This window comes from Leptodactylus fuscus, chromosome 2 (genome assembly GCF_031893055.1).
Source record: "Leptodactylus fuscus isolate aLepFus1 chromosome 2, aLepFus1.hap2, whole genome shotgun sequence".
Taxonomy (NCBI): domain Eukaryota; kingdom Metazoa; phylum Chordata; class Amphibia; order Anura; family Leptodactylidae; genus Leptodactylus; species Leptodactylus fuscus.
The window spans coordinates 252,979,323-252,994,737 of NC_134266.1; the positions used below are offsets into that span (position 1 = coordinate 252,979,323).

The following is a 15,415-nucleotide window of genomic DNA, read 5'->3' on the forward strand; positions in this document are numbered from 1 at the left end:
TGGTATTAATATCTTCATTTATTTTGCTTGCAATGAAAAAACACAAAAGAGAATGAAAAAAAAAGTCAAATCATTGATCATTTTACACAAAACTCCAAAAATAGGCCGGACAGAAGTATTGGCCCCCTGGGTGAAGGGGCCACTATGGGGTATAATGATGTGTGCAGGGGCAATTATGGGGCGTAATAGTGTGTGCAGGAATGCGGGGGGGGGGGGGGGGTGTTGGTCGGGGTCTTAGGCGTCGGATTGCACTGATACCAGCACCATTACTTAAGGATCTTCCTATCAGCTTGAAAAATTCTCAGGGAGGTTCTGCAAGTCTGTTAGCCCTACCGCAATAGTCTTACACAGAACTGCTCGAGCAAGGCTTCAGGCAAAGTAGGATTGTTCCCTTGCCTCATAGAATGACACCTGACGCGTTTCTAGTTAACTACAATTGTGTGGATACCATGCAGAAAACACACAGAACCCATTATTGTCTATGGGGTCCATGTGCTTTCATTGCTCACCGCTTTTTTTTTTTTTTGTTAATTCACATTTTATTGAATATTTTTGTATAAACAGCCAAAAAAGACAGACAGATAAATGTGCTCACCGCTTTTTAATGTGTTTGGTATTCCGTTCAGGAGGGTCCCCAAGTGGACTACCTGACCGGAATACCGAACGCAGAAGTGAACCAGGCCTTAGTTTTAGGTTCCATTATTGGACCAGATGACAGAGTTAGACCTATGAATAAGAAGGACATAACAGAACGAGAGAATGACCAAAGCAATGAAGTGAAAGGTGGATTAGAGTAGAAAGACGGGACTTTTTATTGTAAGAGCAGTGAGACTATGGGACTCTTAGCCATCGGGTGATGGTGTGAGGGTTGATGCATTGTACAAGAGGGGCTCGGATGCCTTTGTCTTTGCTTGGATGAAATGTTGATCCAGGATTTTTTTTCTTATTCTATATATGGATTCAGGGAGTAATTTCTCATCTAATATCAGGCAATGGACATTCATCTCAGTGGGGTTTTGCCTTTGGATCATCATGGTAATGTTATAGGTTGGATGCGGAGGACCATTGTCTTTAGTCAACCTTACTCTGTTACCATAATCTTGATAAAAGGAGTGAATGTATTATACCATACATTCAACATTTGTTTGGTGTCTCGGTTACTCATTTTAGATCTGGTCACATTTAGATACTTGTATTGTAAGTGAACATGAATGAACCTGTGATATCATTTGCACAGTAGTGTAGTCTCCATTCAAGGAAGACGGCCATATCAAACACTACAATTCCCATTGTGCATATCAGTCATTGTATTCAGTCCCTTTATCAGTCCTACAAAACAAAAGACCTTGTTTGGCCCAGGAATGACCTATAGATGTATACCATGCCTATTATATGCGTCTCTCGCATGGGGTTTTAGTTGTATTTGTTTTTTTTTTTAACTTCTTATGTTTTTTTGTGATTTTTGAGTGTGATCATGTTGAAACTACCTCCCAAACCAATAATAAGGAAATTTAGGGTCCTTTACCTTTTTTCCTTCCGCAGCCATTTTTGGTTTTTATTCCCTACCTAGAGGGGGCTGCACATGTGACCAAAATTTATAATCCCGAACCTCACACATTCCCCTCCCTCTGTACCTACCAATATTGCATATGACAGAGGGGTAAGTGGGTAAATATCAGTTATGGTCTGTCCCTATTCCCCTAACCCATCCCTACAGTCCATGGCATTATCCTTAATCAGTACTGTACAAAAAAAATCTGTGCCCATCTCTACTATATTTCTCAATCTCTCATATAATAGAAGTAAATTGTGTAGGATTTTGTGTGGTTGTCATTCACTAAGGTGTCTGCTTTATTATATATAGTGAAGGTCACCCAAAAGCCAAAATTCATTGTACCCATCGCCACCACCCACCTTATATCTGCTCTAAAACAGACATACAAGTCTATATGCAATATCTGTGCCAACCCTACAACCTCCTCCATTCCTGTCCATATACACTCCAGAATTCTTACACAGTCTAAAGTTATTGGATCAAATATAAATCTACAACTAGGAAAGAAATTCTCACAATGTGACTTTGCCAAAGTTAAAATTACAAAGAAGTTTTCTATGGCGTAACATGTTTAACCCTTCACTATCAATGATGTAATACAAAGAAGTCATGTATACTGAAAAAAGGGATACCAGCCTGGCAAGATCCAGGGATCTCCCTATTATACTGCCCCCTATGTGCAAGGAATTTCTTTACGAGCTGTAGGACAAGACAAACATATTTTTTAGGTCTGAGTCTATTGTCTCAGTGTCAGATGTGCTATCAAATAAGACAGAACTTTACAATAAAGATCCACATGAGACATACAGATGTAGCAGAGGTCACTTATTGAGAAACTACAACTCCCACTTGGAGGATATTCCAGGCTGGAGGTTTGTTGGGGTTGCACAATAGCAGAAATGACTCAAAATAACCCGTGAGTATTCACTTTTTAATACTGATTTATTACATATTTATTGATTATTCTACATTCCATATTCTAATTCTATCTATCTATCTATCTATCTATCTATCTATCTATCTATCTATCTATCTATCTATCTATCTATCCATCTATCTGTGCCAGGCAGCCTGGGGGAAGCGGATTGTTGACTTCCGCAGATGTTGTCTTCTCCTAATTGTTAATGAATGATCCAGACCCTGGTGCAGATACTGTAGGGGAGGATACAGTTTCCTATGAAGTGCTTTGTGTGCACATGGGAGGAGTCGCAGATGCAGCACTATATAGTACCTGCCTAAAAGTTTCAGTAAAGTCTCAGATTAGAGAGTAGAGCTATTACATCCTATCTGAGCCTCTGAAGCAGGCAGGCACTTTGGATTTTTACTACCGCTTACCTGTGGGACATCTCTATCAGTGCCCATTGCTCTGGGCACAGTTTATCGGATATACTAGCCACCCATCTGTGCACAGGTAAGTCCCTCATCCGTTATAACCTATCATTACCTAGACTTGTGCTTTGTACCATTTGCATAGGAATTGCATTTACTAAACATACAACCTATATAGTCCAAACGCCTGCTTTATATAATGTGCTCTGATTCATTGCATCATTAAGGCAGATGATAGACATGGAATATTGGGAATATTAATGTTTGGGCAAAACCCACATCAGTCCATGTCCTGTGTATCCTCGATAAGTCCGGTATTGCTGCAGTTTAGGACAAGGACTCATTTTCCATCTTAAAATCCAACTAGGATTATTAACAATCTCCGGCACAGTCATCTGTTCATACACAGAATTATTCATGTTGGGTGGATTATACAGACTCGCTCCAGTAATGTAGGTGGATTTACTACCTGAAGGCATTACGATCCTTTAAAGAGCATGTCACACCTCCTGACACGTCTGGTTTAGTAAGTACTTGCGTTCCCCATGAAATAACAATTCTGAAGCATCTTGTTGTACCGTTCTCCTGTTATTTCTCCTAAAAATGTATGGAAAAAAATTTTTGTTGCATTTTTTTGAGCCAAAGCCAGGAGTGTATTGAACAGAAGGTAGAAGTATATATGTATATATATATATATATATATATATATATATATATATATATATACACACATATACAGTATATATATATATATATATATATATATATATATATATATATATATATGCTTCTACCTTCTAATTTTCAAGGAATAACTAAGTTGTTTGGCTATTATTGTGCCATGTATAGGGTCTGGTGGGTTGTATGCCATTCAATGATGTAACATGTTGATCCGTGCTTAATGAATAGACCAATACACACTGCATGGGGGCAATTGACCATGACGTGTCTCCATCAAATATTTATTTGCTAACTCAGGGTCAGTCCAACTCGCCACGGTATCAGAGGATCCTTTGGTGTCCCAGTCTCTGGCCCCAAACATGGAGTTGAGTTAAACGTTGTTACGTCTGTATATTCTGCATTTACAATAATCAAGATTACAGGGAAGTAGACGTTCATATGTTCTGTATAGGTGTGTGTGTGTGTGTGGGGGGGGTAAGCGGTCAGAATCCTTCTCTAACCAGTGGACGCAGCCATACAAAGTACACAGGATAGTTAATGAAGCACAGGGGTGACCTTTGATACTATTTGTGAGCTTTACTATTGAAACATCATTTGTTTTGGCATAAGACCAAACCTTCATCATAGCGGATCGCAGTCTTTTACAATATGCGAGGAGGTGTCAAGTATTGTCATGTTGACGTATACTTACCTGGATAATCGATATCATACTTACTAGCTCCATTCCTCATCCCATGTCATTCTGTCATTTAGTAGAAACTTTCATTATTTACTCCCAAAGGATCAGGGACATATACAGGATTCTCTAGAGGCTGGATACTGGGGGAAATGGAGGGTTCTGTACCCCCACACAGTATAAAACCCCCTTTACTGGCCCCTACAGAATACATTGCCCCCTTCATTAACTCCCTCACAGCCCCATTCTCGGTCCCAGTATAGTATACAGCCCCCTTTGTTGGATCTCACATAGTATACTTCCCCCTTTATTGGTATAGTATAGTATATTGCACTTTTTGGCCCCCCTACAGTACACTGCCCCATTTATTAGCCTCCAAAAAGTACACTACCCCCTTTATTAGCAGCCACGTGGTATATTGCCCCTTTTATTGGCCACACGCGGTACATTGCCTCCTTTATAGCCCCCCCCCCCAGTATGATGCTCTCTTTATTGACACACACAGTATATTGCCCCCTCACCCAGTATATAGCCCATATTAGGATGTACCAGCCGAAGGTCGAAACGGAGCAGAGATTGGTGAGTAATAAATATTGGCCATTACCGGTTGAAATAATGCCGTAGGTAATGAATGATGTCCCAGGTCTATCTGCCACAATGGTTGTTTCGCCACTGGAATGAACGCTTCAATTACTATTGATGGGAACAATCATTGGTTACCAGGTCACCACTCTCCTCAATGATCTGTGCTGGTCAGAGTGAGCAAGGGGGCAATTTTAAGTGTGTACCCCTGAAGGGGATAGAATTGTAGTGGTCATGTGAAGGACACAAAGAATATTGACTCATTACAAAACAGAAGTCTATGGGGAGATTCATCACGACTGGCATACTGTATGGCAGTCTTCCTCACCTATACACCTTTGGAAGATTACCCTGATTTTTGACGAATTGCAGACCTTGTAATAAATCCGCACATCCTCCGCCTGTCTGCATGCTTACATGGGTACAAGAAACAGCCTGCTGAACTTTTACGTCATAAACTCAGGTTTATCTGGGTCTTGTTTATTGAGTTTAGGCCTTAATAAAATTATGTGTTAATATCTTATCTTGAATAACAATTTTCTTACCCATCGAAAGCCTCTCTAGGTACCTGGCATCTTCTGTCGTCTAACATGCTTTCCATCTGTCTTTCAGAAACCGTCTTCCAACACCATGGATTGGGGAGGTCTTTATGCTATCATTGGAGGAGTCAACAAACATTCCACCGGCATTGGCAAAATCTGGATATCTGTGCTCTTTATATTCCGTGTTATGATCTTGGTGGTGGCCGCACAAAGTGTTTGGGGTGATGAACAGTCAGACTTCACTTGCAACACCTTACAGCCTGGGTGTAAGAATGTTTGCTATGATCACCACTTCCCATTGTCTCACATTAGGCTTTGGTGTCTCCAACTCATCTTTGTAGCCACCCCAGCACTACTGGTGGCCATGCACGTGGCCTATCTAAGAAATGGAAAGAAAAGGGAACTAAAGAAGGAAGGAAAGTGTGATGAAATACACTTGAAAGAAATTAAGGATGGTAAAGTTAGCATTAAGGGCCCATTGTGGTGGACATACACCACTAGCATCATTTTCAGAATCATCTTTGAAGCTGCCTTCATGTACCTCTTCTATACCCTCTATGATGGTTTCCAAATGCAACGTCTAGTCAGATGTTCCAACTGGCCTTGCCCGAACGTTGTTGATTGTTTCATTTCTCGACCTACTGAAAAGACTATATTTACCTACTTCATGATCATTGTATCAGCCATCTGCATGGCCCTCAACGTGTTGGAGTTGGGCTTTCTCATCATCCGGGCCTTGGGTAAATCCAGTAATAGCAAGAAATACAACAACCACTTTACTATGAAAGAAGAGGAGCAGAACAAGTTGAATGAGAAGATGCCTTAATCTAAACCCGAATGAGGGGTACACATATTATGTTTTTTGAGCCCAGTCTTCCATGTCCAAAGCAAAAGGTTTGGTTCATGTAATAGACAAGCAGACTAACGCATACAAATGACATGACTTGAAGGGAAACGCGTGGATCCAAAATAAGAAGCTGTAGAAGATCTATCTACAGTTATAGTATTTCTGTATTTTATGTTTTGGGTGGGTTTTATTTTATTTTTCACTTTTTATGTTACAAAAGTTTCTTAAACGTAAATGGATTAATTTTGTAAGTTTTTGAAGAAGGTCTAAAGAATCACATTCTACTAGTTTTTAATGGAAAATTGTATTTGTTACTTTTTAAATTAAAATTCTTACAATTCTACAAATCACGACTCCCTATATCTATATTTGACACCAGATTTAGCAAGCTGTAAAAACTTAAAATATATTAAAAAAAACCAACGCTCCTGATTTATCCGTTTTAGAATTGTATTGGACACAATGTCATTAATCCAGAATTTTCTTTGTGTTGAGTGGTATCTCTATAGTTTTTTGGGTAGAAATCTTGGAATGAAATAACCATTGGGTGTTACCATTTGTTACCAAAAGATGAGCCAACCAGTTTAAAATAAGTCAGCTTATTATTAGAGATGAGCGAGTAGTATTCGATCGAATACTACAGTAATCGAAATACTCGTACTCGATCGAGTACCACTCACTATTCGAATGGAAAAGTTCGATGTAAAACCAGCATTGATTGGCCGAATGCTATACAGTCAGCCAGTCAACGCTGGTTCTTCTCCTACCTTTCGAAGTCTTCTCAGTGCAGCTTCCCCGCTGCGTCTTCCGGCTCTGAATTCACTCTGCCAGGCATCGGGCCTGGGCAGAGCCGACTGTGCATGTCCGCTTGTAATGTGGGCATGCGCAGTCGGCTCTGCCTAGGCCCGATGCCTGGCAGAGTGAATTCAGAGCCGGAAGATGCCGCGGGGACGCTGCCCGGAGAAGACTTCTCGGAGGATCCAGCTCGACCCTCACTCGTGGACTTGGTAAGTATAATTTGATCGAACGTTGCCTACCCCTGAAACGAGCATTTTCCCCCTATAGACTATAATAGGCTACTTGAAACGCATATCGAACCTCGAACATTTTACTGTTCGCTCAGCTCTACTTATTATGAATTTTCCAAAAATTTCAGGTTCAGTCAAACCCTAAGTTTTGGGGTTGCCACCCAGGATTCATTATACTCATTATAATCTGTCGTCTCTTCCGACCCCAGAGTATAATAATCGGAGACCCAGGGGAGGTGTGGAAAAATAAGAAACAGTTATACTCACCTCTCCTGGGCTTCCTAATGGTGTCCACTATTCATTCCCAAATGTCAGCAACCCTGGGCTCTGATTGGACCTCAGCAGTCACATGGGGTGCTTTGGACTAATAATAGAGAAACGGCACAAGACACATATATAAGACGCCAAACTCCAGCGGTGACAGCAACTCTTTAACTTGTGCCAAATGCATCATAAGTGAAATAACACTAGAAATTGTTGTACTCTTTTATGTGGGTGGGGAATGACTTAGGTAGAAGGAAATTGATTTCTCGTTATGTTCTTCAGTGAACTCGATGACAAAGATATACCTGTTAAACAAGTGAAATTGTCAAACTATTTCATGCACTTTGTAAAATGCAAATGTAAAAGAAGTTAATAAAAATTTAACATTTACATTTGTTGCTCCAATTTTGATCCACACTTTATATTTTTACATGTAGATGTATTTGTACTGTACAATAATAATAAGCATTTACAGGAATGAAAACTGTACCAAAAAATTGGTTCACTTGAGCACAAACGATCCAGTTATTGTCCTCCCAACATTAACCAACTAAGATAATTAAAGGGGTCGCCCGGGCTTAATTTTTTATAACCCGTCCTCTGGAGCTTCATGTTGCACCTCTGAACCAAATCCAAACTGGCCAGAAAAAAATTCTGCTTAACAAAATCAATGCTTTGGAAACATCTAATGGCACCAAAGAACCCTTCACATCTAAACATAACACATCTATAACATGTCGATGACAACCACACTGGTCAGTTGAGGCTAGAGTCCTTATTACCTTTAATAGTGGCAGAAATCCTTGTCCATGGTAATGGTAATCCTTGGTTTAGATGAATCCAATTCGCTTCAGTTTTTCCAGTTAGGCTAGGTTCACAGTAGCGCTTGGCTCTCCGTCAACCAGGTCCACTGGGGGATCTAAACATTGGAGAGCCTGTCTGTTGAAGCTGCAGAAGGAGGGGAGGGAAGACGGTGGGATCAGCTATGGAGGTGGCAGAGACAAGGCATAAAGCAAGACAATGCACAATCCCATCAGTACATGGGGAGGAATAAAAAACAAGTCCCTCTGGTTTTTAACTACAACATCATAGGGTTTAGAGCCCGTTCACACAGAGTAAACGCGCGTGTATTTTGGCAAAATACACGTGTAAAAATAACACTCTCCCATTGACTTCAATGACATTTTTTTGCACATGCAAAAAAACACGTCAAAATACACATGTAAAATGTCATTGAAGTCAATGGGAGTCTTATTTTCACACGTGAATTTTTACACGTGTATTTTGCCAAAATACACACGCGTTTTAAGAAGGAAATTTGTTTCAGTATTCCCAGGTAACATATGTATAAGAAGTCAATGAAGCTTAGTCATCAACTCAATGCTATATCCCATGTAATCTCTCAAGTATAGCTACTAATCTAACATAAGAGTAAGGGGATTGAAAATAGAGGGAGGGGGTGTGAGGAGGCGCAGACCATCAACCTCCCGCACCATTCAATATCTCAAGAGTTCCATCCTTGGGCTTTGTAGAGACTATAAGGATGGTGGGAAGATCATAGGCATAGGGCTCCTGACCCATAAGATTCTGTTCCTAAGGGGTGTGTAGGGGAATCTGGTACCAGGCTGGCGTATAGCATTGCAGATATACAATAAGGCAATCTTTTGATCTGTGGAGGAACCGACAGATCCAAAGCGGAAAGGTAGCCTAAAAGGGTCCTACGCAGGTGTACATGTTGCCATAACCATTGTGTTTGTGGCACTCCCAGAGGCAATGATAGTGATCTACGATCAGCTCGCCACATCTGGAGCATGCCAGGTCAGTCACCCCTCCCATTGTCATGACCTTATTATTTGCATTTTTTGGTGTGTGTCTCGGTTGGGGATTTGATCCGGGCTCCTGTGTTTTGCTGTTGGTTTTTTTGCCACTGGACCATCGGTTTTGGTATTTGGTGTCAGTCCTCTGAGCATACTTGAGGTTTCAGGAATCGAACCTCAGGTGTTAATTATTGCCATCAACCTATGGGAGGATTCTGGGGCCTTTATAAGGAAGAGGGCTGGCTCCACTAATTGCTGGTTTTTGTGGTCCCAACCTAAAATTTGTGGCCCTGGGAGGAGGAGTGTTTTGCTTGTGCTTCAACTGTCTAGGAAGGAGTTTGAGTGTTGCTTGTGTGTGAGTTTGGTTTGTCCCTCCACACTTCTACTCTGCCCTGTCATTCACTTCTGTTTGCTTGGCACTATCTGGTTGTTTGAGGTGGGTTCCAGTTTATTTTACCCCAGTCTCATGTTTACCCTTTCCTCACCTCTCCACTGTCCCTCTCTTCATTCTCTTGTTGCGTATTGTGTTGTGCTGCGTGTCCGTTGTCCAGCACATCCCATCCTGTTTGTTTTGTCTGCAGCTGCACCTTGGTTTCTGTAGGGGTCACCACCTTAGAATCCCCAGTCCCTAACTCTCTTGTAGCTCTTGCCCTGTCTGTCGGCTAGGTCTTCGTGCTAGAGAGCCAGGAGTTGTCAGGGCCAAGGCTAGCTTGGGGGCAGCTGACCACCACCTGTAGGCAGGGCCTAGCTAGCCACCGTAGTGCCAGGGATAGTCTCCTTCCCATGTTTCCTTAGCGGTGCAATCTGCAGTCTGGAATCTGGGTCTGGACTCAGACACGAACGTGACACCCATGAAGAAACTGCATTGTGACATCATCTATCCTCCGTGGCCATCTCTCAATAGGAGGCTGCAGGTATATATTTGGAGGATTTGTACAGAGTCGATAAAATGATATCTGTTGCGTGTCCAGTTAGTAACTCCCAATAGATTCCAGAAACAAGTATTGGTTAGAAATCTCTCTCCATGTGTTGGTCAAGGTCAATAGTCTTCGGCATAATTTGTCATCGCAATCAGCCTCACCGAGGGTCCTGAGGACGGCAGGGGACATAGCTTTATAGGTACATGTAAAGGAACGGGTGACTATTAAAAAAATGGACATCGTGTATAAGCTTTGTTAAAAGTGAGATCTCGTGGTGATGAGATATTAATAATATCTGCTACTACAGCTAAGCCGTCTGATCTCCACCTGGTGAGGATCTGATGGGGTTTACCATGCTGGAACTCTGGGTTGCCACATGAGTATTACCTTATTTAGTTATTTCTGTATATCTGAAAATTTATGGGATCCTTCAATTCCATTGGGTAATGTGATCTCATTGTTAGCTGCTGGGAAATAGGAGGCGTTCACACTAGTGTCGGTGTCTGATGCTAATGTCTGCGGAAAATCTTGCACTTCGCATAATGGACTGAGGATTTGTTCTTGGTGGGCAGGGTTTTAATGGAGTTTCTGCTATTAAAAATCTTTTTGTAAAACAATCTTCTCCATATATCCAATATCCATTCTCAGTGCACACAGTGGAGTCTATCCCTTTAATTCCTTCTCAGAATCTATTTAACCTGTCGTTCATCCTTCTTGATCTGTCCAGTTCAGTGATGATAGTTGACCATTTTTTTTTTGACCAGAGCCTCTATATTAACACCGTCTTTCAATTTGCTTATTTGTTCTTTTGTCTTTGCCATTTTTTCATCTCTTCACTTATGAGGGAAATGTCGGACATTACTTCTCTCACTTGGATAGTTCCATAACTGACTTATTCATTTTCTTTATGGTGGCCAAGGCTTCTACCCAAATTATTGGCTCCATTCCTTCCTAACATACAGCACTTGTCTTGGCTCCAGATCTTCGGACTCTTGTGATTCCAGATATTCTTGTTCAACAGTCTCTGATATCAAGCCAGTTCTTTCAGCCGAACCTTAGCTTTATCTGATTGTGTGGTGTGGCTTCCAGAATATCCAGTTATACATATTATATAATATTCCACTCTAAACTTTTAAGATTGGAGATCACAAAGATAAAGGATAAGGAGATTAGACTTAGCTTTCCTATTAAGGTATAGCTATCTTTAAGGGGGCTCCCAACTGGAACCAATTGTTTCATGTACTTTGGAATTGCTATAGTGGGTAGACCTCCATTGACCTTATTGGTGAATGCCATCTAGTTTCGCAGTATTTTCCAAGACTATATGTCTTGGTCTGCCTATATAGAAAAAATTGTCTCTGGGCACCCCTGAACCCCCACCTCCAATAATTGGGGTTATCTTTTAAGGATGTATATTTGGGAAAGATTATGATAGGTTTGGGAGTTCTGCAAGCCCAGTATATACGGTATCAATAAAAGCTAAGTTTTGCTGTGGATCTTTATGCCAAATATTAATACAGGATTTCACTACTGAGTATCAATCATTTCAACAGTAGACCATGAAAATACAGTGAATAGCCAACGGGAGACTTTTGTCTTTCAAAAATAATTTGACTGTACAGGATATTTTTGGCCAACATCAGCAGACAGTCAGTATTTGCAGTGGCATAACTAGGAATGGTGGGGCCCCATGGCAAACTTTTGACATGCTCCCCCACCCGCAACCAACTTATTCCCCCAAAGACCCCGACCGACCCCCCCCCCCTCGCATTCCTGCATGCACTATTATGCCCCATAGTGGCCCCTGCACACAGTATTATGCCCCATAGTGGCCCCTGCACACACTTTTATGGCCCATAGTGGCCCCTGCACACAGTATTATGCCCTATAGTGGCCCCTGCACATAGTATTATTGCCCTATAGTGGCCCCTGCACGCAGTATTATTGCCCCATAGTGGCCTCTGCACTCAGTATTATTGCCCCATAGTGGCCCCTGCACACAGTATTATACCCCATAGTGGCCACTGCACACAGCATGATGCCCCATAGTGGCCCCTGCACACAGTATTATACCCCATAGTGGTCCCTACACACAGTATTATCCCCCATAGTGGCCCCTGCGCACAGTATTATCCCCCATAGTGGCCCTGCACACAGTATTATCCCCCATAGTGGCCCTGCGCACAGTATTATCCCCCATAGTGGTCCCTACACACAGTATTATCCCCCATAGTGGCCCCTGCGTACAGTATTATCCCCCTTAGTGGCCCTGCACATAGTATTATGTCCCTCAGTGGCCCCTGCACATAGTATTATGTCCCTCAGTGGCCCCTGCACACAGTATTATGTCCCTCAGTGGCCCCTGCACACAGTATTATGCCCCATAGTGGCCCCTGCACATAGTATTATGTCCCTCAGTGGCCCCTGTGCACAGTATTATGCCCCATAGTGGTCCCTGCACACACTTTTATGGCCCATAGTGGCCTCTGTACACAGTATTATGCCCCATTGTGGACCTCCCATGAACAATTAATATACTCTGAGGTCTTTTCAGACTCCAGGGTATATTAATTAGGGACCATGGGGAGGGTTCAAACATAAAAAACACTGTTACTTACCTCTCCTGGGCTCTGGCATAGTCCCTGCTGATGTCGGACATCTTCAGTGATGGAAGAGACGCCACTTGAGCCAGGGCTTGCGTCACAACACATAAGGACTCAAGCCCAACCCACGTGACGTCTGGGATGTCACACAAGTAGGCCCAAAGCCTTCCAGAGACAGGAGTGGTAAGTAACAGTGTTGTTTATGTTAACATCACCTCCCCTGGGCCTCTGATCATTATACTCGGGGGTCTGAATCATTATACTTGGCCTCACTTACCGATCCCAGCTCCTGCTCACAGCCGCCTCTGCCGAAGGGGAAGCATAGGTGGCTGTGGGCAGAAACCAGGATCAGTAAGTAAATAGGGCCAATTACATGCTCAAATTACTCCAGCAGGTAACCGCCTATTCACAAAAAAAAAAAAAAAATCTGCAGCGGTAACGGCTGTCGCTGGGCCCCCTAGACTCCTGGGCCCTGTGGCAACCATTACTGCTGCACCATCCAAAATCAAATGTGGCTTTAGTCTTCAGCTTGAAATCTAATAATAATGAGACCCCAAGCCCCAAAAAGTTCATCATGAGCTAAAAGTGGTTGTCTGTGGAGTATTTATTCACTTCTGATGCGCCCAGGTGTTCCGATAAAATCACGACCCCGAGTCATGTGATCACAGGCATCGTTCGATCCAACCCCCCCATGTGGCTCCACACGTTCCTTAATCACTTTTGCCATGGGGACTGGTTTTACTATAGTGAGCCCACATAGCACAGGTAAGGAGGGAGAGGACAGAGTGACCCCAGGAGCCGAATGTTGCCTTTAATGACATGACCTAGAGGTTGTGACTAGAGATGAGCGAACACTGTTCGGATCAGCCGTTCCGAACAGCACGCTCCCGTAGAAATGAATGGAAGCACCTGGCACGGCGACCGGCCGCCGGCAAAGTGTACATGCCAGGTGCTTCCATTCATTTCTATGGGAGCGTGCTGTTCGGAACGGCTGATCCGAACAGTGTTCGCTCATCTCTAGTTGTGACGTCATCGGAATCCCCGGGGACATCAAAAGCAGTCTACACACCAAGTAAGTGAATGAATACTCCCTGGACAATCCCTTTAACTCCAGTAACAATAAAATAACATGATCTAACGTTTTAGTGATAATCCATAATGCGTCCTTCAAATATAGATAGGATATGCAAAAAAAGGTGTCAAAAACTCAAACACCATTCCTAGTAGAAACCTGTAGTTCAGTCCATTGTCCTGACACTGCCAGTTTATAAGTTTCCCATAAGATGGCAGTATAAATCCAATAAGCAATAGTCTATAAAGACCTTCCAAATACTCGACCTCAGCACATAGAAAGTAACTTCATAGATGACACCTTATTGATTCAGATGAATAAATATCTTCATATCAATTCCTTATCCTTAAGTCATAAGGATTTATAAAATTCCTTGTGCGATTCATAGAGCCGACAATAAAGATACAAGGAGGTCATTAAAACAGGTCACTGGAACTGACTAGAAACACAGTGTTTTTTTGTTGCAGATTTTGATGCGTTTTTTTTTTTAGCCAAATCCAGGCGTGGATTGAGCAGAAGGGAGAAGTATAAGAACCTCTCATATGCTGTATGTCACATTCCCTTTGTAACCATTCTTGGCTTTGGCTAAAAAAAAAAAAAAAAAAAAGTGAAGCAAAATCTGCACCAAAATAGCTGCGTTTCTGCAATGTGGAGCCTTAGCTTAAAGGGGTTTTCCATGATTTACTAATTGGCAAGGGTCCACATCCCCTAACCCTCAACCAAGCCTATCAACTGTATGAAGAGCCTACAGCCTATTCAGTGCTTACCAAACACAGCACCCTACAGTGGCTGTGCTTGGTATTGCAGCTCAGACAATTCACTTGAATGGGACTGAGCTGCAATCAGGCCATGTGATCAATGAATGTAAAATCACATGGTCTGTGCCACTTCAAGCAGCTGATCCACAGCGATCCCGGGGTTGGACCACCATGGATCTTCCTAAGCATAGATCACCACTTAAACTCCAGAAAACCCCCTAAGGGCTAGTTCACACAGGGACAAGGAGGCGGATTTTGACAGGGGATTTCGCCTCAAAATCCGCCTCCATACTATGGTGGTCTATGTAGAGGTCTAGCCTTTTTTTCTTACTCTAGCGTTTTTTTCCACTAGGAGACAAAAGAAGCGACATGACCTTTCTTCAGGCGTTTTCCGCCTGAAGAAAGCAATAGCAGTGACTGCGATTGCAGAGTTGATCGTCCGATTGTCTTCATGGGACACCCCTTTAAATAATTGGACATGAATATTTACAAGAATGTAATTGTGTCCTCCTTCACCTTTCTGATAAACTTCCTTAGGGTGCATTCACACTGAGTAAACGCTAGCTTATTTTGTAGAGTAAAATTACACTTGTAAATTTTGCTATCCCATTGACTTCAATGACATTTTACAGGCGTATTTTTACAGGCGTATTTTTTACAGGCGTATTTTTTACAGGCGTATTTTTACACTTGTAAAAAAATATCATTGAAGTCAATGGGATAGCAAAATTTACAAGTGTA

The 15,415-nt window shown here is 42.2% G+C and overlaps 2 protein-coding genes across 2 annotated transcripts in view; both read left to right on the forward strand.

Moving 5' to 3' along the window:
* Nucleotides 1-2,830: 2,830 nt before the first annotated feature.
* LOC142195930 (gap junction beta-2 protein-like) lies at nt 2,831-6,384 on the forward strand. Its single transcript, XM_075266045.1, has 2 exons — nt 2,831-2,966; nt 5,436-6,384. The coding sequence occupies exon 2, from the start codon at nt 5,454-5,456 to the stop codon at nt 6,189-6,191; it is 738 nt and encodes a 245-aa protein (XP_075122146.1). The 5' UTR covers nt 2,831-2,966; nt 5,436-5,453; the 3' UTR covers nt 6,192-6,384.
* Nucleotides 2,851-15,415, forward strand: part of LOC142195929 (gap junction beta-2 protein-like) — a 66,902-nt gene continuing 54,337 nt past the window's right edge. The window contains exon 1 of the mRNA XM_075266044.1: nt 2,851-2,966. The gene's annotated coding sequence lies outside the window, so the exon portion shown is untranslated. The remainder of the gene's footprint in view (nt 2,967-15,415) is intronic.